Below are 24,509 nucleotides of genomic sequence, written 5' to 3'. Positions count from 1 at the left end.
CTCCTGCTGGTGCCTTAACCCTTTAACGCTGAAGCCCTATTTACAAAAACGTCTCCCGTATGCCGGCGGCGTTCGGTGAGTTAGCGCCGAAGAGGAAAAAAGTTTTTTTTTAAAAATCACAGCACGCTTAGTTTTTAAGATTTAAGAGTTCATTTTTGGCTCATTTTTTTTGTCATTGCCTGAAGTTTAGTATGCAACCATCAGAAATGAAAAAAATATTATCATATATAAATATTGGAATATATGACAGCGAAAAAAAACTCGTATGTAATTGTATACAAATCGCGCTGTAAGCAAAACGGTTAAAGCTAATGATTTAATTTTTTTTAGTTGTATTGTACACTAAATTGCGATGATTTTGGTATATAACAAATTTTAAAACGATCAAAGCAACACAGAGAAAATATTATCACAAAATGATGCATGAATTAACACGCTGACGTAAAAAATGTTTTTTCAAAAATTCACCATAAATCGAAATATTGTGCTAGAGACTTCCAATTTATTGCAAAATGAAGTTAAATGATTGAATATTACTAGATCGTAAGAGTTTTAGCTTAAAATTGCGTTTTTTTACCATTTCGGTCGAGTTAAAGTTGACCGAAAGTCGAATTTTTTCTATTTATCGTGATTTATATGGAAGTATTTCAAAACCGATAAAAGCTAAAACCATGATTTATTTTTTGTTGTATTGTACATGAAATTGCGCATATTTTCATATATAAAACTTTATGTAACGACTAATATAAAGCGGTGCAAATATTACGACAACGAGACGAAAGAATTTCTGAGATGTTCGCCGAGTTACCGCAGAGACGTAAGGAAAATGTTTTTTAAAAATTCACCATAAATCGAAATATTGTGCTAGAGACTTCCAATTTATTGCAAAATGAAGTTAAACGATTGAATATTACTAGAATGTAAGAGTTTTAGCTTACAATTGCGTTTTTTGACCATTTCGGTCGAAGTTAAAGTTGACCAAGGTTGAAATTTTGGCAGTTATCGTGATTTATGTGAAAATATTTCATAACTGATAAAAGCTACAACCATGAGCTATTTTCTGTTGTATTCTACATGAAATTGCGCACATTTTCATATATAAAAGTTTATGTAACGACTAATGTAAAACGATGCAAACATTACGACAACATGACGAAAGAATTTCTGAGATGTTCGGCCGAGTTACCACGCGCAGACGTAAGGAAAAAAATTTTTTTTTCAGAAATTCACCATAAATCGAAATATTGTGCTAGAGAATTCCGGTTTGTTGCAAAATGAAGGTACATGATTGAATATTACTAGATCGTAAGAGTTTTAGCTTATAATTGCGTTTTTTGACCATTTCGGTCGAGTTAAAGTTGACCGAAGGTTGAAATTTTGGCAGTTATCGTGATTTATATGAAAATATTTCAAAACTGATAAAAGCTACAACCATGAGTTATTTTCTGTTGTATTCTACATGAAATTGCGCACATTTCCATATATAAAACTTTATGTAACGACTAATATAAAACAGTGCAAACATTACGACAACGTGATGAAAGAATTTCTGGTGCGGACATAAGGAAAAAGTTTTTTTCAGAAATTCACCATAATTAGAAATATTGTGCTAGAGACTTCCAATTGGTTGCAAAATGAAGGTAAATGATTGAATATTACTAGATCATAAGAGTTTTAGCTTAAAATTGCATTTTTCGACCATTTCGGTCGAGTCAAAGTTGACCGAAGGTTGAAATTTTGGCAGTTATCGTTGTTTATATGAAAATATTTCCAAACTGATAAAGCTACAACCATGGGTTGTATTTTTGCTGTATTGTACATGAATTTGCGCACATTTTCATATATAAAACTTTATGTAACGGCTAATATAGAACAGTGCAAAAATTACGACAAAATGACGAAAGAATTTATGAAATTTTCGCTGAGTTACACGCCCGTCGTAAGAAAAAGTTTTCTTCAAAAATTCACCATAAATCGAAATATTGTGCTAGAGACTTCCAATTTGTTGCAAAATGAAGGTACATGATTGAATATTACTAGAATGTAAGAGTTTTAGCTTACAATTGCGTTTTTCGACCATTTCGGTCGAAATCAAAGTTGACCGAAGGTTGAAATTTTTGTAGTCGACGTGACGGTACGCCCACTGCACCCAACAGACAATTTTAGTCGACGTATGATACGTCCAATAGGCGTTTAAGGGTTAATGGAGGAGTGACTGTGAAGTCAGTGGACTATATGACAGCAACATTACCAAGACCTGGCAGTGGATATCCTTCAGGAGAAATATCTATTTTCCTCCGGGTCTCGGCACCTTTCATCAAACTTCTGTTCCGTCTCCTCTCCCGTGTTCCCGATTTTGGGAGCAGCCAGCTAGTCGTCTTCGGTGTCCTGTTGTCACTGCAGAAGTTGTCCCCTCAGGCAGCTTTGCCTTCGTTTCTCGTCATGGAGGAGATCTGCCCCCAGTTCTTGATCTTTTCCTCTCTTGAAGGATGAGGAAGATTTAGGCTGGTGCTTGATCGACAGGATGTGTCTGCATGTTCTCCTTTTGACATGCTTCTGTCCTCAGATGCACCGACTGGGGAATAGGCGCACGCCAGGAAGACTGTTGTCTGCAAGGTGTGCGACCGAGATGATAAGTGCCTTCTCATCAACGTCCTGGAACTCAAGGCAGTGCCTTCTCATCAACGTCCTGGAACTCAAGGCAGTTTCCTGGCCCTCCGAGAGTTTCAGGATCGGTTTTTTGAGATACTCTGGGGTGTTGTTAGACAACAACACCACAGTAGTGGCATATGTCAACAAACGAGAGGGTCTCATTTCCCTCCTTTTGCTTCGGTTGACTTTGCAGGTGCTCAACTGAACTGTGGTGCACTCTGTAGAGCTGTCAGCCAGATACATTAAAGGCAATGGGATGTATTGGCAGGCAAGCTCAGCCTCTGGCATCGAGTGACGGGGACAGAGAGTTACCTTCACTCAATTCTTCAGAGAGGTTGCTTGACATGAGGGCTCCCTATCATCTTTCAGTTTGCCTCCTGGCTCAACAGAAGTCTGCAGGTGTTCTGCTTCATTGTACCAGACCCGAGGACCGCTACGATGATGCATGCTGACAAGGTGGGACAACCTCGATGCTGCCTTCTTCCCTTCGTATTAGTCTAATTTGCAAGGTGTTCAGCAAAATGTCATTAACCCCAAATTTAGATGAAAGCTGGAAGACTTCACCCTTTGCCTGACCTGCTAGCTCTGCTTCCAAGGTACTGAGAAGAGTTCCTCACTGACTTGACCTCATGAGTCAGCAACATGTGAAGTAGTTTCTCAGGCAGTACAATCCCTGTGTCTGCACGACTAGAGACTGTCCGGCTTCCCTTGCAAACGTAGACTTCTCGCCGAGCAGCAATGGAGATAGCTGGATATCTCTACCAGAACTCTGCAGCAGTACCCAGGGATTGGAACCATCTTCACTGGTTGGTGTCACTGACGGGACTTTATTTTCTGGTCAGATCCACTCTTCAGCAGGTTGCGGACTTCTTCGTCTTCTTCGCCAAGAGTTGCTTCTCTCAGGTTCAGATGTGAAGACTTAGGTCCACATTCGGCCTAGTCCTTCACCTGAAAGTAGCCCTTTTCTCCTCAGTCAAGATTTAGCTACTGATGAGAAGCTTCAATTGGTCTTGCTCTCCCAGGGACCTCGGGTCCCCAGGCGGCATGTGACTCTTGTTTAGGGTTCATGTCTCATGCTCCGCACGCACCTTTGCGAGAGTTGTCAGATAGAGTTCTGACTCTCAGACCATCTCTCATCCCGCTCCAGCATTGGGGAAGAGGATAGACGATCTTCATGGACCTTTTTTGCTCTGAGCATTCAAGGGATGGTGATCAGTAGCTTGACTCCGTCTTGGATGTCGTAGCAAACTCCGTACTTGTCAGCTCCTGTTGCCAGGTTCGAGTTCTTCATGGTCCCCTCCCCCTTGGACTTTGTAATCGATGATCCAGATCAGTCGCTGCCTTGTCCTATTAAGGTGCTGTAGTGTTTTCCAAAGAATCCTCGACGTCTCTAATGGATGTCGGCAACTTTGCGCTAGTACTAAATTGCCCAATAAAAAAGTGTCCAAGGACACGTCTGTCTTTCTGGCTTCATGAGACGATTGGAATGGTGTACTCTGCAGCTGACATTGATGACACCTGTACACTCTGCAGCTGACATTGATGACACCTGTACACTCCACCCGAGACCTCACGAAGTCAGTGGCTTTTTCCATCCCTCGCGTTCCGGAAGTTTCTGTCGGTCTGATAGCAGAGATGTGGTCTCATCAGACCACATTTGTCTTTCTTCCTTCAGGTTTATGCCCACGGGTCCTTGGAACCCCCTTTTCTTGGACCTGTGGTGGCTGCTCAACAAGTTGTGTTTTCTTACTCGGCTCCTATAAGAGGACAGGTAGCATCTTGGAAGTGAGAGGGATTATGAGAGTGACTGGCCTCTCCTCCCCTTCCTTCCTTGTCCCCCTGCTTCTCTTCCTTCAGGCAGAGAATGGGACTGCTGGAACTGGCGTGTGATGCGGACAGGTAGCATCTTGCCTAAGGTGTATGGTTCTGGAAGTGAGAAGGATTTTGAGAGTAACTGGCCTCTCCTCCTCCTCCTCCTTTTTCGTCCTGCTTCTCCTCTTGCTTCAGGTAGAGAATGGGACTGCTGGAACTGGCATGTGATGCGGTAAGCTTACACGTCGAGCACCTGTTCTATTTTACTTTCCTAGAATCATACAAGCAATCCTGCTCTTTCCTCTAGCAAGGGGAGGAAGGAGACATTGGCAATAAGACAAACCCTTTCCTAGTTTTTGCCTCACTGCCTCTGACTCTTTAGATTCTTCCTAGCCTATTTTCGTATGAGTTACGATTCCTCACTCATTCAAAAAGGTCCATAAGTCTGACAGTTGATCTCACAGTTCCTATACTCCGATCAGTATGTCAGAGACATGGTACTCCTTGCTCTTTCAACCAGGAGGAGTAGCCCAAGTGTGCTGAATTCCAGTCAGTTTAGAGACTCGCTCAGATTCCTCCCTCCAAATGCGTCTTCCTAATGTAAAGGACTGATGGTTTATACAGTAATACTGTATCTCTCTCTCTCTCTCTCTCTCTCTCTCTCTCTCTCTCTCTCTCTCTCTCTCTCTCTCTCTCTCTCTCCAAATCATTGATAAATAAGTTCACTCTCTTAAGTAAGGACAATCCTCTCTCTCTCTCTCTCTCTCTCTCTCTCTCTCTCTCTCTCTCTCTCTCTCTGCCTCCATAATCATTGATAAATAAGTTCTCTCTCTTAAGTAAGGACAATCCTCCTCTCTCTCTCTCTCTCTCTCTCTCTCTCTCTCTCTCTCTCTCTCTCTCTCTCTCTCTCTCTCTCTCTCTCACGTAGTTAGTGCTCACACAATTTTACAACTTATTATTTCTCTGTACATCTTTACCTTTAAAGTTGATCCAATTTTACCTGTGCCGTAAATTGATCCAATTTTACCTGTACCGTCTACAAAGTGTAAATGCGCTAGTGTGGCAAATACGTTCTAAAACATACACATAATAACTAAGAGTTGTATTAGGCAAAATAAAAACACTTGTTTGTTCATGAAAAAGCATTTCAGAACAAAGAGAAGGAGATGCAGAATAAAGAAGTTATTAAAAAGAGATTGAGAAGACTTATAAAAATAGATTGGTCAGAAGGAGAGAGACAGAAATTCTCTTCCAACTCTCTACTTTTATGTCAACCATTTATTTCTTTTTTGAGGGTAATATATTAAGCTAACTTTTAAATGAAATTACAGCTAATTTCATTTAAAAGCTAGCTTAATAATTTGGGAGTTAAAAGTTAGCTTAATAATTGGGAGTGTGATTAGGGTCATATTTAGTGTTTAAACTTAAGAAATAAGCATTTATTAGCATTTTTAGAGACCGTGCTAAATTTACCCAAAAATTTGCCTTGTGTGAGCGTTTCTGGAACCTAACCTCGCGTAAGTTCAGGGTATGACTGCATATAGTGTAGGAACAAATCATAATTTTTTAAAGTAAATTGTATTTTTCCTAACTATACAAACCTGGGGTCTTTACATTTATGCCCACCTCATGCCACCCCTCAATCCGAAACCTGGGCCGAAAGGTAAATTGGACTATTTACATCTGGGCAGGCGGGACTCCCAACTACCGGATGGTTACTGCCTAACCACCTTGTTCAAGAGTTTTAACGGTCATTTCCTGCTTCACTGTAAGTAATTCCAAATATAAAGGACCTCAGGTTTGTTTAATTAGGAAAAATACAATTTCCTTTAAAAATTTGCGATTTGTTTCTACACGATATGCAAACCATCTGTTCATCCTCCAAGGAGTTACTCTCATGGTCCACCCCCAGGGCTCCATAAGACAGACCGACTAATTACAAAGAGTTCTCCTATAGTTGGTCTTGACCAGAATAGTGCTTGTTGGCACAGTGATAGAATATAAAGGACTCAGGACAGGAGGGCTCTACCCCCTGCCCTAGAATGACTACCTATGTCTCAGTTGCACAGATGTGGCAACAAAACTGTACAATATATTAGATTTACAAGATATAATAAATTTTGTATCACAGCATCACTACTACTTGTTGTGACTTCGTCACACATCCCCGTGCTGGATTCAAACTGCCATACTACTGAAAAATTAGTCAGAAATATAACTTATATTTGATTACTATAATTAGTTGAAACCAAAGTTATGAATACTCTAATTTGCCTGACACTCATAGTGAAATGTCATCAGTTCACATCTTTCTATGTTCTATTCCAGTAAACAAATGTAAGTGGCATGTATCAGATGGGAAAAATACACCTTATTCATTAGGTAGATGCTGCCTTTCAACTTCGTTTAACCCTTTAAACGCTGAGCCTCTGTTTACAAAAACGTCTCCCGTATGCCGCGGCGTTCGTGAGTTAAGCGCCAGCGGAAAAAATTTTTTTCAAAAATCACAGCACGCTTAGTTTTTAAGATTAAGAGTTCATTTTTGGCTCCTTTTTTTGTCATTGCCTGAAGTTTAGTATGCAACCATCAGAAATGAAAAAATATCATTATCATATATAAATATTGAATATATGACAGCGAAAAAAAACTCATATAATTGTATACAACGGTTAAAGCTAATGAGTTAATTTTTTTTAGTTGCATTGTACACTAAATTGCGATGATTTTGGTATATAACAATTGTAAAACGATCAAAGCAACACAGAGAAAATATTATCACAAAATGATGCATGAATTCGTAACGCGCGGACGTAAAAAAAAATTTTTTTTTTAAATTCACCATAAATCGAAATGTTGTGCTAGAGACTTCCAATTTATTGCAAAATGAAGGTAAACGATTGAATATTACTGGAATGTAAGAGTTTTATCTTACAATTGCATTTTTTGACCATTTCGGTCGAGTTAAAGTTGACCGAAGGTTGAAATTTTGGCAGTTATCGTGATTTATGTGAAAATATTTCAAAACTGATAAAAGCTACAACCATGAGCTATATTTTGTTGTATTCTACATGAAATTGCACACATTTTCATATATAAAAGTTTATGTAACGACTAATGTAAAATGATGCAAACATTACGACAACATGACGAAAGAATTTCAGAGATGTTCGCCGAGTTAAGCGTCTTGCAGACGTAAGGAAAAAGTTTTTTTCAGAAATTCACCATAAATCGAAATATTGTGCTAGAGACTTCCAGTTTGTTGCAAAATGAAGGTACATGATTGAATATTACTAGAATGTAAGAGTTTTAGCTTATAATTGCGTTTTTTTACCATTTCAGTCGAGGTAAAGTTGACCGAAGGTTGAAATTTTGGCAGTTATCGTGATTTATATGAAAATATTTTAAAACTGATAAAAGCTACAACCATGAGTTATTTTCTGTTGTATTGTACATGAAATTGCACACATTTCCATATATAAAACTTTATGTAACGACTAATATAAAACAGTGCAAACATTACGACAACGTGACAAAAGAATTTCTGGCGCGGACGTAAGGAAAAAGTTTTTTTCAGAAATTCACCATAAATCGAAATATTGTGCTAGAGACTTCCAATTGGTTGCAAAATGAAGGTAAATGATTGAATATTACTAGAATGTAAGAGTTTTAGCTTAAAATTGCGTTTTTCGACCATTTCGGTCGAGTCAAAAGTGACCGAAGGTTGAAATTTTTTGTAGTCGACGTGATGGTCGTCCACTTGGCACCCAACAGACAATTTTAGTCAACGTATGATACGTCCAGTAGGCGTTTAAGGGTTAATTAGAGACCTCAGTGATAACACTAAAAATATCACAAATACCTGTGATGGTATAAATAAGTGTATCCCAAAATTTCCTGCTAATAACAGCAAGAAGAAAGGCCATGATTGTCTGAAGAATTATCAGAACTAATTGGTTAAAACAGAGAAATGTCCATAAATTGCATAGTTCAGAGATGTCTTGTTTAACAAGTTATTTAATACCCCAGTATTGTGACACCTCTCATAGAAGACAATATTATAAAAAATGCAAATTCTGTAATCTGTCAATAATGAAACCAGTACTGTATACTGTATAGTCAGGTATCAGCCAAATTCAAGTTATTAAAGGAGAAATAATTTCTTGGAATACTTGTCTCAAGAATAACTCCCAACTTAGTACAGGCAGTCCCCCGGTTTACGACAGGGGTTGCCTTCCTACGCCGCTTCGTAAGCTGAAAATCGTTGTAAGCTGAAAAATCGTTGAAAATCGTCAAAAAGTAGCACACATCCTGGTCAAGACATGATTTAATCAAACATCTAGCCCCCTAAGCCAAAAAGAAATTTAATTTTTGGTACCAAAGTATCAAAAATTCATAACTGGATTGCAGCTAGGGTATGTTTTAAGTGAAGTTACCAAGCAATGTAAAGGGAATGGAAAATAGTTTGAAATCTCAAAGGTCGAGATGATTTTGGAATTGGGTGAAATGGGGAGGAGTAGTTAGTCAGTAAATTAGTAGACTTTTATTTACGAAACAAAAGCCAGTGTAATATTGAGAAAATCATGAAGGGCCTAGATAAATACTAGATTTGGATTAAACGAGAATTGACAAAAAAAATGCACAAGAAGAAGGAAGGGAACTCATTACACATTTAAGCCCACAAAGAGGAAATACCTTTTGTCAAGTATTTATATTGTAAATGTTTGTTAGGCTTTGCATGCTGTTTTTTGGTGTCTTAAGTCAAGACTAAACTTGTGTGAATTACTAATGCACATACAGTATTACATGTATAACTGAATCACGAAAATATGGAACGTGATGAATGTACTGTATAAATAAAGGCAGTGCCACAAAGGAAAGAGAAATGACAGAGAGGTGCTAGGCCTTTCAACTAATTGTCCTTTACTTAGCAGACTAAGTAAAGGACAATAAGTTGAAAGGCCTAGCACCACCCCGTTGTTTCTCTTTCCTTCGTGGCATTGCCTTTATTTATACAGTATTACATGTTGAAATTTACATAATCGGTAGATAACTTGTTTGATAATTCGTGTATTTCTCATCAAACAGGGTTATTATTGAATGAAATACAATACTGTATATGGTCATAGCATTCTTAGTTGTAATGCTACACCCCCACATACAGACTTGACTTTTGACAAAATTAGTTTTTACTTTACATGACTAGATTTGTTTTTCCATATATATATATTATATATATATATATATGTGTGTGTGAAATGTGATTTATAACAGATTTGTGTTTATTCCAAGTTTTTCAAAAATTCTCTTCAATTATATCGTAATACTTGAATAATGAGAGACCACTAACACTAGAAACATCTGCACTTATATCTTTTCATGTTTTTAATGTTTATTTTTATTTCTATATATTATCCATTTTATTGTGAGGCTGTAAGTAATGGTATATGGGGTATCTGTTATTTCTAATGGGAATACATGTAAGTCAACTTGCTCTTGGTCTTTCTTTCTTTGATAAGGATTTTCTCTTGAAAGTAGAGACATTCTAGGGGTGAAATTAGAAGTGTAGTACATTTTTTATTAATTTAATTCTTCAAAAGTGTAAATTTCTTCCAGATCACCTTTCCTGGATATTACACAAATACTTGCTGTTCCCATCCTCTTCATACTCCTGATGAAATAATAGAGGAAAATGCTCTTGGGGTTAGATTAGCTGCGCAGAGGCGTCTTGAATTTGAATTGGGAATTCCACGAGCACAAGCCTTACCCCAGGATTTTACTTACCTCACTCGCATCCATTATGCCAGTCCTTCAGATGGAATGTGGGGAGAACATGAAATGGACTATATTTTATTTTTAACAAAAGATGTTTCCCTGAAGCCTAATGAAAATGAAGTTCAAGATGTAAGGTATATTAAACGAGAAGATTTTTCTCAGTTTCTGACGAATCTCCACAGAAACAACATTCCTATAACACCATGGTTTGATCTTATTTGCCAGAAGTTTTTACCTCTGTGGTGGGAAAATCTTGATAATATTGATAGATTTATAGACCATACAAATATCCATAGAATGATAAAGTAAATGTGTAAGGTAAGTTATGGCTTTGTATACAGTAATTCAGTGCAATTTTATCTTTTATAGACACATCTGTGCATTACTGTTTGCCATCTTGGTTTTAACTGGACTAAATAGCAATCAGTTAAGGTTCTGAAATTTTTAATTAAGTCACACTGTTCAATTGCTTGGTATTTAAAAATAATAATATTGTGTAGTTTTGACTAATATTCTGAATTCTCTGATAACAGAAGTAAAACTTTTAATCTGCCAAGATATGTAACAAAGCTATCAGAACTGGATATAAAAAGTAATATTTTGGATTTTATCAATCATTGTTTTATTATTTTTGAATTATATATGTGCATTCTCTTAATTTTTACGAATGAGGAAATGAAAAGATTAGTTTGTGTAAATATCCTCCAAATCACATTCAAAGAATTTTTCCAAAATTGTCATTTCTGTTTTTGAACAGAAGTTTCTAGAGGCCGTTAACAAGTTTTGTAGAGAAAAAATCTCAAAACACATATACCATAGATCTGAAAACTGAAATGACTGCATCTCAAATATGGAAATTACCTTGACAAGTGAGTACAGTATATGGCTGAACTCTCCTGCAGTTCTTGCTTGGCTGGAAAGTGAACTCCTTTCCTCTCAGTGGTCCATTGGGTTTTTATGTTAAGTGATCAAAATGGGCATAATAATGCTTGATGTGTATATCAAGGTTGAGAAATTGGAGGTGGCATGGAATCAGGCTCCTGTTGAGAGCAATTTCCAAAATAACTATAGCACAAACAGTAATATGTATGGTGTTGCCGAATGAAATTGGAAGTAAGAGCTGGGTCACTTAAAAGTGTCTCAAGAGCCACCGCAGGTTATGAGAATAGGAGGCCTCATGCTGCCTGTTTATCTAGTTTTAAACCCATAACATTGTGGCCTTTTTGCAATATTTGTAAAATGGTTTTAACTTCTATACAATATTTAACTTGGTGGATCACCAGCCAGTTTTCATTATGTATCGATCGTTATCTTTTATATCGAGTCATACCTTGTATATGCCTTGTTGTCTATTTAAGTAGAGACCAAGCTTTTGAATCCTTATTGAAATGAGGCAGATAATAAGTACAGAAAATATTCCATAATAAGAGATCCTCCACCCATCCCCTGTTCAGCCCTGTTTTCTTTGTGATATGTATGTGTATAGATCCCTCTGCCAATAACTAGTGACAGTGTTTCCTCTTATGACAGTCATTAATGTAATGTCTTAATACGATCAGTGACAGTTCAAGAACTTGATATTCGTTACAACCCAAGTAAACCGCATTCCAGTCTCACCATTATCCTGAAAAGAGTGCACCTCTTCCATCTGCCCAATGTCTTGCCTCTGCTTGTGTCTACTGTACATTCATTCCATTATGCAACATTATAGCAACAGCATCTTAGCATCACTTTCCCATATAGACTGTGTGCTTTAGCCTTTGTGCCTTCTTGCTCTTGCTGATTTTTTCCTCACTTTTGCTTTTGATTGTTATTGTGGCTTAGTATTTTTATTTTTTAGTGCTTATTACTCTGTTGGAGGGAAACCTCTGGCCATTATTCATATTTTGGCTATAAAGGATTAACAGGGAGGTTCTGAGTTTAGTCAGTTTATTCCATACTGAAGATGGTAAGAAATAAGATGAGAAATTATATGTGGAGAGTAGATCCCATAGAGTGTTTGGTAAGGGGTATCTGGAGGGTTAGTTTTTTGGCAGCACAGGTTTGCTGTAGGATGTTTTCTAGGGATGTCAGTGTTTGTCTGTCTTGACAGAGATCCTTAGGATGAGTATAGCAGTTCTGATGGAAAGGGAGCTCTATAGCCCATGTAAAAAGAAGTCCAGTTTAGCAGGTGAGACCAGTGCTGAATTCTTATAGGCTGTCAGGTTCAGGGAATCTGAGCAAAGCATTCTCCCAGATGTCTATGGTTATGCTTGCTCCCACGGGGAGTGGGGGAGCTCCTGGGAGAGTCGGTGTTAGTAGATGGTGGTTCCTGATTGTTCCACTCATTCTGCTTAGGAATGCTGGAGGTAGCACCTTACATGCCACAGTCAGGAGGAGGAGTGTCTCCTGAATGGAATTGAGAATAATACATCATGAGGCTTCCTCATGATGTATTAGAATATCCTTCTGAAAAGTGCACAGTGGTCACTCCAGCATAATCCCCGCGCCTCCTCAAATATGGCATCTGTAGCAATAGACCACATTGGGAGGGGGCTGGGTTGTGTTTATGACCAGGCTGCTATTTTTTCTGTTTTTGTGGTAAAAGATGAGCTTCAGTTCCTTTCCCAAGTCTGTGAGGTTGATATCCCTTTTGGCAGTGGTATAAAGGGTGTGATCATCATCATTGTATTTTCAGTGGAGTGTACCATTACAAAACAGTGTGATATCCACGTCTTTTGAGGTGGCAGGATGGGGTTCCTGGTAGTGCCAGTTTTCTATGGCTTGTCTGATACTTCTTATGACTTCTTGGTTAGTGTGCCTGTTGTTAGGAAGGACCTGGGAAACATGACATAAGGGCTGATGGTGGTGCACTTAGACTTTGTGGCACTTGCTCTTCCCATTCAGGCACATGCCGAGGTTCATCAGTTTGGTGTACACCCAGATGATAAAGTGTTGCTCTTTTTGTTCTACATGGATGTTGAGGAGCGGGAAGCGATGGTCACAGCTGTATTCGGTGGGGAAACTGGTGCAGGTGTGGACTTGGAAGCTGTATCAGAGGTGGTTTTATATCCTCCACAATGGCCCAAGAGGTGTCAGTGCATCACCATTGGCTCCTTTGTCAGGAGAGTCTCTTGATTTATTCTTCTTGGGCAGACCCACACTGAGTTGGGTTGTGCTTCCCAGATCCTAACAATAACAGACTCGCTAACCAAGAAGTCTTGAGTATCGGATGAGCCATGGAAAACTGATGACATCAGGAATCTAATCTTACTCCCCAGAAGATGTGGATATCACTCTTTTAACCCTTCTGCTGTGAGTCTGTTATTGTCACTAGTGATGAGATCAGTGTCCTGTTAATTGTATGACTAAGTTTCTCCCTTTTATATTTGTACTTGGGTCAAATTTATTTTCATGATTTTTATAGTACATTATTATATTGTACTAGTAAGTTATGATGTGTTATTATATTAGAATACCAAAATATACAAATATATAGATAATTATTAAAATGCTGAGATATGTAGCTTTTATTACTGTACTGATTTATTTCATTGTTGTACTTCTTTAAACATGGCGTCAGGTAGTGCTATTTCCATTCATCGGTTTGAAAATCTTTATTACAAAGCTTAATGCTTGCTCTCAGCCAAAAATTTCATCTGGAAAAAACTTACAAAAAAGAAATCAGACACAGATTTGGCATTATGTTGGAAATATTAATTTATCTAATAAAAAGTTTTGGAACACTGATTTTTACCAACTGAATCTTCAATGGCTTTCACTAAAAAAATTGTCATATTTTCTTTGTTTACTTACACCACGTGTTGCTTTACAAATCTGCTTCTTTCTCTGTCATATCCTCTTATTCATAGATCATCTCCAATCAAACCTGGAGTAAAAAATTATCTAAGCCAGTATTGTCTATATCTACATTACAATAAGCATCACCATATTCACTACTGTCACTGGGAGAACTGTCTGGTAGTTAGGTCCACTGCTATTGATGCCATTTCCAAATAAGAGCCTTTGTACTTCATCATCAAGGGAAACTTCCCTATGATAATTTGATGGTTACTGAAAGTCTACCCCTCATCCTGAAATTATGTTGTAAGATAGGAATTGAATGTTGCCATTTGTTGTGACCAAGGAAACCATCTCTTTTATGAGCTACCTGACTAGAACCAAAAGAATTATGACGGAGGAAAGTTCCTTGTCATGGATGAGACCTTTTGATGAATGAGATCAGTCGTGTGCTCTGAAAGGGTTAAGGTATATTAAATGGAAAATACTGCCCCTTGGACATGTGAAAGAAACTGAAACTTGTCATCCATAAAAACAAAAAATTTGCCCCTCTCCTTTATGTAGATCCCTTGAAGAGAACCAACATGGTCTGTTTGTTGCTACAGATGCCCTGTCCAAGGATACCCTAATGCTTATGTCGATATGACCACTATACTTGTCTCCAAGAGGACATCCTGCAAAGTTCAAGAGGGTGCTATTTACAGCCAAAGCAGAGCTGCCCAAAATACCAGAATTCAGTGAAGTGATATAATTTCAGTTGTTGAAATTTTTTATTGCATGATAGACTATTGCTGCCTCTGTTGCTTAAAAGCCATACACATTGGGAAGGATAAACTCAGCCTTGACACCACACAGGACACACTCCTCCTCCTAACTGGTTTGTAGGATGCTGCCAGCACTCCAGAGCAGTGAGTGAACCAATCAGGAGCTGCTGTCCATCACCATATTTTCCAGGACCCCCCATCTCAAATGCCTCATGCAGAGACAAGCACAACCATCGACATCCGGGAGAAGGCTTTGCTCAGACTCCCTAATCCCCTGACAGCCATTAAGAATTCAGCACTGGTTTCACCTTCTCTGGAGCCCCCTTTCCATCAGGACTGCTCAATTGTTCGAGGATATTTCTTGATGTGTGAAATGTTGATGCCTTAGGAAGTGCCTAAAGCAAACTTCTGCTGCCCAGAAGTGACCCCCAAAATACATTTACCAGATACCCCTTACTGGAGACTTGACAGAATTTACTCTCTTCATTGAACTTCCCATTTTAACTACCGTGTATATTCATTACCGCCTTCAGTATGGAATAAATTGACAAAACTCAGGACTCTGTTATTCATTTGTAGCCAAAATGTACACATTGGTCAGATTTTTATCAAGTGACAGCATCAGAGAGAAAAGAATTACTGTAAGAGTTGACAAGATGTATAAAATAAATTCATCGGAAGCAGAAGCAGCTGTTCTTCTAAACAGAAAATGTGTGATTACTGTTTATGTGAGAAGGAAAGGGAATGATGATACCAAGCAGACACAGCTACTTCCAGTCTGACAAGATGAGTATATTATAGCTGGTTGTAAGTATGCTTTGCAGTGCTTTCATCTGCTTGGGAAATATGAAATATAAAAACTGTTGGGTTATGCAGTTCATTTCAAAAGGAACACAACACTGGTACTCTCCATGTTATCAGAGGGGTCATGCTTTTGACCAACTTAGATACTGGTGGTAAATAAGCCCCATTATCTAGTCTCCAAGTAAAGAGAAAGCAATTCATTATTGATTTAAAAGATTTTTCCCTTTTAATTTCTGTGAACATTGAATGACACGAATTGTTACTTTCATTTTCAATTAATTTCAAGCACTTTTTATAATAGACAGGATGTAATGTTCGCAAAGCATATATGTCCATATTCAATTTGGCAGTCTTTCATTTTGAGAATGCACCAATAATCGGTGCATCAAGGTGATTTCTATGAAGACCGTTGTAATGAGTTTGATACTTGAAAATGGTCATCACTATGGTCAGATTTTCAGCAAGAGTCCAGAAAAGGTGAGTAAAATGGAATTTGTATAAATTGAACTACTCCATCCAGGGCAATTCAAAGTTTTTTGAGAGCCTGGTTGATAGGCAATTGGTTATACATCAACAGATTTTAAATGAATTGTTCTGGAAACTGCTTTGATCAAAACAGCATTGCCTTGTCTCAAGACTCTCCCAAATTTTTAATCAGCAACTCCTCTCCCTTGCTTTTATAGGATGGTCTTAATTATGATGAAATGGGCTAGAAGTGAAGTTGTGGCCTTGGTAGCATTTTTCGTGTTCAGTTTCATTATTTTTCAAGAAAAGAAACGATGTCCATTTCATCTTTTGTGTTGTGGATCACTATAATGGGGTAAAAGTCATTGGTGAGTATCTATTACATTGTGTTTTTAAATAAGAGATTTGCTGTGGCGGCTTATTCAGACAGTTGTTTTTGTTAAGATTTTAGAGTTAAGCCTACAATGCTAGAGTTTGCCTTTCAGAATAAGTATTGGTTAGCTTATAGTTTTGATATGTAGTGCTGATTGGTTTTGAGTATTTATTTATATTAAAATGGTTTTAACTTGGCTAGATTGGGAAAAGTAGAAATTCTTTTCATTGGTTAAGGCCAAAGAGAGAGAGAGAGAGAGAGAGAGAGAGAGAGAGAGAGAGAGAGAGAGAGAGAGAGAGAGAGAGAGAGAGAGAGAGAGAGAGAGAGAGAGAGAGAGAGACTATTTGCATTCATGTTTTGATACTGAAATGAGTTTCTGTTCTGCTTTCAGTGTTGTTTTGTATTTTTGGAGCATCATTGTTATGACTGAAGATTTTGAATGATTTTACATTGCCTTCACACATTTTACAACTACTGAGAAATTCTGTGGCTAGTAGTTGCACTTATGATTTTTTTAAAGAATCAAGTAGCACATCAAGCAGTAAACCTTATAAACATAAAATTGCTTTTCTTAGCTTCAATTTCAGAATTTCAACTAGTTTCACTGGTGATGGTTAACCATTGAAGAAATCCTTTTCACTCACTCATGACTTGCGTTCATTTTTTAAGACACTGTCGATCATTTTGTTAATCCTAATAAAATGATGAGCATTGCAAATTCTTTGTTTTGTTCTCTCTCTCTCTCTCTCTCTCTTTCTCTCCAGAAAAGGAAGCTAAATCTGCTGTTCTTATGGCATGTCTCTCTACCCATAAACTCCTAGCACTTTGCAATTGGGTGAGGGGTTTCAGAGGGCAGCACCCTATATTCCAATCATAACTCCCTCCTAAGTACTTTACTTCAGAATGAAGAAGGTAGACCTTTTCACCTTTTTTGTGCTAACATTCTTCCTTGTTCTTCTTCGATGGTGTAATCTTCATTGGCAACAAAAGTACATATTTGAATGTATGTAGTCTGTATTACCTTTAGAATGTGAAGGCTTGAGTTGGGGAACTATGTTAACCAGCTGTTGAACTAGAGTACCTGACACTTGGCTGAGTAAGGGAAACTTGTATCAAACCTTTTCATCTCTAAGGTTGACAAGCCTGTAGGCATTTAAGTTGGGGTATAAATTCAGGACGTACCCATAGGGAAAGGAAAAAACTTAACATTTCTACAGAAATTGTGGGTATGGGGATAACCTGATTAAAACTTTTTGCTGATGTCCTATTAATAAAAACTTGTATTAAAATAGATTCTAGCATACATGATATTGCCCACAGGAGGCAAGAGCTCTGGCTCGTCCTTTCTCAGTAGTTTCTCCATAAGAATTCTGGAACCATGTTATTTCTCTAATGCTATACTTCAACCAGGAGGACTAAGTTGTAGCATGGTGGTGCAACAAGTTAATAAGAATATAAAGTAAAGCTACAAGTGTTTAAAAGTGCTCATGTGAAGTTCCTGGTGGTACAAATGGAGAATGGAATGTTGGTGCTAGATTTATATTTGTTTGATATCTGTAGAGAGGTAGCTTTGAGCACAGATGAGCTGAAATAGCCTTATTAAGTGATTGTGCTGTGTTGGTGGAAGTTTGATCACAGAAGGAAAACTCAAAAGTTTCAGTATCCAACATCGACCTCTGACAATGATGCGGATTGTGCGCCTTAAGATCCATAAGCATACTGAGGTACTCAGAAAGGCTTCAGAAATAATAAAGGCTTGAGGAATAGAGGCAGACAAAGTAAACTGTTAAGTGGAACAGTATCACCATTTTTGCTTATATACTGACCTTCATCTCCTGGGATTGTCAGATATGGTGTATTTATCTTGGCCATGACTAAAAGTACAACCACCTTCACCTTCATACTGTGATGCTTTGACCGCCAGAGGTTTGGACATGTTAATGGCTCATCTGGATGGAAATTAGCATGTAAGTAACCTTTAGTACAAATCTAGTAATTGTAAATAGCCTTTGACCGGGCAGAATGTATCCAGGAGTATGAAGCTAAAGTTTCAAATAAAAGATCCCATTGCACATACCTAGCCAACTCCCTGGTCCATGAAGTGACAGTTTTTAATTCTAACTCTACAAAGAAAACTAATGTACTACCATTCTCTCCAGGAATACTTATACGTTTCTGCCATTTTTTCATGTTTTGCCAGTGGCAGAATTCCTATTTCAGTGCATTGTCATATAATAATTTTTTCATTTTGAAGTTTATAAGGTTTTGTATTGTTACCTTTCAGCTGGCAACTGAAGCATTATGACATTGTTACATGGAGTAACTTCTCTTTTGCAGTTTTACATTTTAGTCATGTCATTTCAGCAGCAGATTAGTTATCAAGTTTAATTTTTTCCAATTGCTATTTTCTTATGTATTATGTGTAAACAATTTTAGTTTGGGGTTACTGGTTTGCCAAGTGTAATGGGCTGTTAACTTTTACCACTGCATTAATCTCGTCAGGGTTTTTGGTTTACATAGTGATATTTGTTGGGTGGTGTTTACTTTCTTTGCACTTGCCATATTAGTTACCTGCATTTCTCATTCTGTCTGTGAATTATGTGATTTTATTCCTGTGATTTGATAAGTGCCATGTTTTTTTTTGTTTTTTTTTTTGCTACTTATATGTATTGTGCAGAGTGCCTCAATGTACATGAGTAAGTAGGAATAGCAAGTACAGTAAACACTTTGCCAACACTTTGCCATCCATGAGGACAGCCACCATTTGCAGTTCCCTTTATTTAGAAATGTGCTCCCAACTTTACTTGTGAGGTTTGCAAGTATTGGTTTGTAAATCAATGATTTAGGTTTGGCATCAGCATGCGTACTAGCTAAGTAATGCTTCCTCCATTGGCAAGGTGTTGGATTTGTCTTGTGCCCTGACCATGATTGTGTTTAGACTTCCACTTCCTCATTGTCATCCCCCTCCACCTTGATGTAGGACCACCTACCTGTTGTGAGGGGCCACTTTCCAACACCTTGAATTATTTTTGTGTTTAAGTCAGAGTCTTACCCTTTAAATTTTTTTTTTTCATTAAAATTTTCTATCTTGATGAATAGCAAAAAGGTATCAAGGCTGGGGATATCCTGTTAGTAGTTGAAACTGTAATTGGAGTATGTTGTGTGCAGAACTATCTGGAGGGTCTGCCCATGGATTCAGGGTACGTTGATGTTTTGGGGTAGGGCTCTTGTCAGTTTGTCCACCAACATAATATGGGTGGATGTTTGTAGAAGCCTTGGGAATTGAGCACAGTATTTTTGTTAACTGGCTTTTTTTTTTCGAATTTTTTTTCATGATGGTGATAATTGGTTCTGTGAGGTTTACATTATTTTTGTAATTGACATGAAATTCTATTGATTGTTGCTAAGAGATAGAAACTATCATCGCATTATGACATTTATTATAGGATTTGTCTAAATTAAATAACTTCGAATAGATACTTTAGTAAATACATAATTTTCTAAGTTTCAGGTGTGATATTCTTTTTGTCTGGTTTAGTCACTTGAGAACCTTGACCAGTTTTGGGTCCCAAAGGGGAAGCAAACGTGAGTCAAGAATCAAGGGTCGAGGTTGGGGCTGTCTTATTTTTCTTTGGTTCCTTTTCATATTTTGATAAGGTTATAAAGTCTCGTGTAAGAGTGAGTTACTTTGGAGGGTATTTTGTACTAACTCCTGTATTAGCACCATGGGTCATCAACAGTCATGGGAGGTATAGGCTTGCATGGAATCGATTCCTTCATGATATCAGTGGAAGCAGACTTCCAAATGTCCCTTACCCTACCCCAAAGTGATGGCACTTCCTTAACCAAACCTTCTTGGTGGGATTGAAAGCATTACATGAGTATTCCCTACTCTGATTATCTTCTGGCAAACCAGTCTCCTATCCTTTGAAACCAGTCCACCCCTGAAATCTATGGTCCTCTTCTAATAGATAGACCTACTCCTGAGATATCAGTATGCATAGTATATATTGATGCCTCCCAAGTCCAACCAATAACAGGTGGTTGAAGTTTTCCTGTTGTTTGTTAAACATGGTTCTCTCTTTTATAGCTTGTATTTTGACTGAATTTCTGCATTGTAGGTAACAGCACCAACCACAATGAGCATGTCAGTTTTCTGTCTTGTTGCTGTCTCATGGCAAGTAAAACACTGTTGAAGATTTTATAATTCTTTTTGTTGGGGATGGAAAGCATTAAAGAAAAAGATACTTATTTTAGTATTTTCAGCTGTGTAGGAGATGGATGGACGCAAAATACATACCTACAAAAATGAAATTTCAGATGCCTCATTTGGCAGTTAATAATTAGAAGAGAATGCTATATTTTTATATATTTAGATTCTGGTGATATTTTATATTTTTGGTTATGTTGACATAAATCAGGAAAGTTTTGGTAATGTTCACATAAATCAGGAAAATTTTGTTCCTACAGATTTTTCCCCGCTTCAAGTAATAGTTTTTCCTGCAATTATGTTGTTGCCAAAACATTATCTTTAGAGTTTCCTCTCTTGCATGTAGTGCTTGACAGATGAACACTTGGTAATGTACATTTGGCATTTTTGCTGTAATCCTCTTTCAGTAAATGGTAGTGGCTGCTGTTTCTTTGTTGCACTATGTTTTTGTTAATGTTTTGGCTTAATAGAACATACTTTTTCTTTTACTCCTCTGTGTAGTCTGGTAAATACATAAATGCCTTCTTGTCTGCACGTGTAATGTGCGGCCTCACTCCTTTAGCCCCCTCTCTGTGAGAAATGCCTGTAAATCAGTAGTGGAAATTAAGTAGAATATTTTTATCATATAATAAAAAAAATTCAATACTTAAGGTAAAATAAATTTGAAATAAGGATTATTAAAAATGTATTGCAACAACTGAATACTGGTGTACAAGTCTCAAAAATCCAACAACTAAAATAACAATATATTTCATACCCTATACCCTACACTATTTAAAGACAAACTACCTTCAACCTTATGTAACCTAAATATACAAGCAGTGTTAACACTTACTTGCTTAGGAAATGATCTTGTTGGGTTTTTCCATCTGTGTTAGACATTTTTAAGTTGTATGAAATTTATGACATCTCTGTAAAATCAGAATCTTTCCCCATATTATAGTTTTGCGTCAAGATTTTTGCCAGTATATCTTTAAAAATATGCAATAACAAAACCACAGAATAAAACTATCTTAATTCACATTTGTACTGTTACAAAATTTCTAACAATTCTTAGCCTGTAGGAGAGAGTAAGTTATTTTTTATTGTCATTTATGAATTAGTTTATAATAAAAATTGTTAATTCATAATTAGAAACAATTATTTGAAACATAATTAGAAGTGCAACAACAACAGAATAGATGTTGATTTTAGCTGTGTGGTCTAATTGTTGAGGTATTTTCTCCTGTGAAGGAATCACTTCTGTAATACATCAAATATATATATATATATATATATATATATATATATATATATATATATATATATATATATATATATATATATATATATATATATAAAAGCCTCCACAGATTCAGATAATATTTATGCAGTATGTAAAATTAAGTACATTTGTGAACTATTTCATTGTATGTATGCATCATTCACCAATTAACAAAACCATACAATACAAATTGTTGATAATAGGTTTGCTTATGAACTGATAGCAGATATACTGTATTAAAAAACAACACCATCATATTTCAAGTAATAATGTATCATGGTTTGCTTTTACATTTTTGTGAAAAATATAACCACCTAAAATGAGTAAAATAAGTCTGTAACAATCCAGTGTATAGCAACAAGAGGCACTTTGGTTTTTATTTTTGTAAAAAGCTGCTGCATATCCATCATTATTATTACTAGGTAATTTGTCACGTATTACAAAAATAGACAATGTGATATGTATTAATGGAAGCCATGTGCATGAAGAATCATGAAAAGAGCTTTTATAGATTCACACCATGAATGAGAGCACAATTATCAAGTGCTGGGTAGTTTATGTTCACAGTTACAGTAATGGAATGAACAGCTATTTTCAATTTTCAATATGCTAGGATGCTTTGTCATGAAGCATAACTAATTGATGATTTCTTATTGTATCTATGGTGGCAGCTCTGGTAAGGACAGCATCACACAATTTTCATCTGAATTGTTAGCTGTTATGTAAGCACTAACAAGACCTGAATACTCCTTAAACTGGAGTGAAGAATCTCTTCCTTTCACTTCACGGGCCCCACAGTCTTCATAATACTCTTCTAAGAAGACTACGCAAAAGCTGCTACTTCATCTGCCATTCTTTTAATGCCAAATTCCAGAACTGCCCGATGATGTCGAGCTAAAAAAAATGGTCATATAGCAAAACATCAGCACTGTTTAGTTCTCGTAATGTTTGTACTGTTTTGGGATCAAGAGTTGGTTTGACCTCTTGTCGTCTTGCATTTTTGTAAACACCACAACATCGTTCAAACTCAACACAACAAATGTCTTAGAAGAATCAGTGATTCATCCATCAGTTCTGTAATCATTACCAAATCGAAAAGATTATCAAGTTCATCAATTGCTCCAAGTAGCTGGGCTACTGATATGTTATCTTCATATCCAAAGTCAAAGAGCATCTGGTTCTTCCCAAATTTTCCTCCATATCTTGGTAGTGCCATCAACTTCTGTAAACAAGAGAGAGAATAATTAATATTTCATTAATAATGTTCTTGTTGAAAAAAATAATGGGGAACCTCTCCTTCCTAATAGTCAACTAACAGTGTAAAGCAATGTTTTATGCTTGAAAAGAAAAATCCTCAATGCATTCACAGAAGTACTAAAGATTTCTTCTGTTGTACCAAAGAAAAAATCTTCAATGCTTTCATAGAGAGTACTAAAGATTTCTTCTATTGTACCATCTAAAACATTATATTACTCTGATATGTTCATATAAAATTTTCTTTGCTTTTTAAAAGGAATTGCTTATATGAATTTCTGACCTACAATACTTGCATCTTGTAAAAGGTGAAGTTGTAAGCATGTGTAGAACTTCATTTCAGCACATTTACTGCTATCTTAACCATCATGACATTTGCTTTCTTTAATTTCTTTTAACTTTATAAACATTTGAGTGTTTATATTGAGTTGTCTTGCCTCTTCACATGTACAGGAGTCTTTGACTTGGTGTTCTGATTAAATCAACACTGTGTCTACTTCATTGGATGTAAAGAACTACAAAATACAGGCCTTTCTTGTGGTGCTGTATAAATTCTACAGTCTGAGATAAAAACCTTGGTATAGTACTTGCTATTTTTGCCAAACAGATTGGCTACATGGGGCAGGAATCACCACTACTTGTTATCTGTGCAGAGTAAGAGCAAGCAACCAAAATGGTTAGCTGGTAACCCATGGCTCTCTCATTTGCTAGTTGATAGGGCTATACAGTATTTTGGAGTGCTATGTTTTTACAGTTTGTATTTAGTGAAAACACCAACCTTTGTATAAGTTCTTTCAGGACCTATAGGCAGTGTCTAGCAAGGTTTTTCTATTTTTTCTTACGGTCTTTAGCCGTGTAACAGCAAGGGCCTGCCGTGCTGGCTTTCCACCTAAATCTGCACACACGTCAATATGGTGTGCTTTTGAGAATGCATTCATACAGAAATAAGTGAAAGACGAGAATTATATACAGTAAACCCCCCATATTTACGTTCTCATGATTCGCCGACTAGCGCATTTGTTCTGGGTTTCTCTTTGGAACATATCTAGCCATTATTAAGTGGAAAAATGTGCCCATTTGCGGTATTTTTCACTGAAAATATTCACTAATTACTGTATTTTCATATAATTTTCATGAATAAATGCACTTTTTGTGATAAAACTATTAAAATACTCAGGTATATGCATTTTTACAGGGTTTTTCTGTTTAAACTATCAAAATGGGCAGTTCTAAGTGTTTTTAGAGGGGTTTTAAGTATTCGCGGATTTTAGCTATTTGCGGGGGGGTGTGGGACGCATCCCCCGCGAATATGGGGGGTTCACTGTATGCTTTTTTAGGATGCATTCACACTCAATGAGG

The 24,509-nt window shown here is 36.9% G+C and overlaps 1 protein-coding gene and 1 pseudogene across 1 annotated transcript in view; one reads left to right on the top strand and one right to left on the bottom strand.

Annotated features, from left to right (window-relative positions):
* The window catches only part of LOC136838861 (isopentenyl-diphosphate Delta-isomerase 1-like), a 28,437-nt gene extending 17,517 nt beyond the window's left edge, over positions 1–10,920 (top strand). Inside the window, 1 exon segment of the mRNA XM_067104521.1 lies at positions 10,078–10,920. Coding sequence (XP_066960622.1) covers positions 10,078–10,545 — 468 coding nt within the window. The 3' untranslated portion in view covers positions 10,546–10,920.
* A 10,380-nt stretch (positions 10,921–21,300) lies between these two features.
* Positions 21,301–24,088, bottom strand: LOC136838950 (galactosylceramide sulfotransferase-like; annotated as a pseudogene).
* Between the last annotated feature and the right edge of the window lie 421 nt (positions 24,089–24,509).

This window comes from Macrobrachium rosenbergii, chromosome 5 (genome assembly GCF_040412425.1).
Source record: "Macrobrachium rosenbergii isolate ZJJX-2024 chromosome 5, ASM4041242v1, whole genome shotgun sequence".
Taxonomy (NCBI): Eukaryota; Metazoa; Arthropoda; class Malacostraca; order Decapoda; family Palaemonidae; genus Macrobrachium; species Macrobrachium rosenbergii.
Note: the sequence above shows the minus strand (reverse complement) of the source record. Positions and strands in the feature narration are given on the sequence as shown.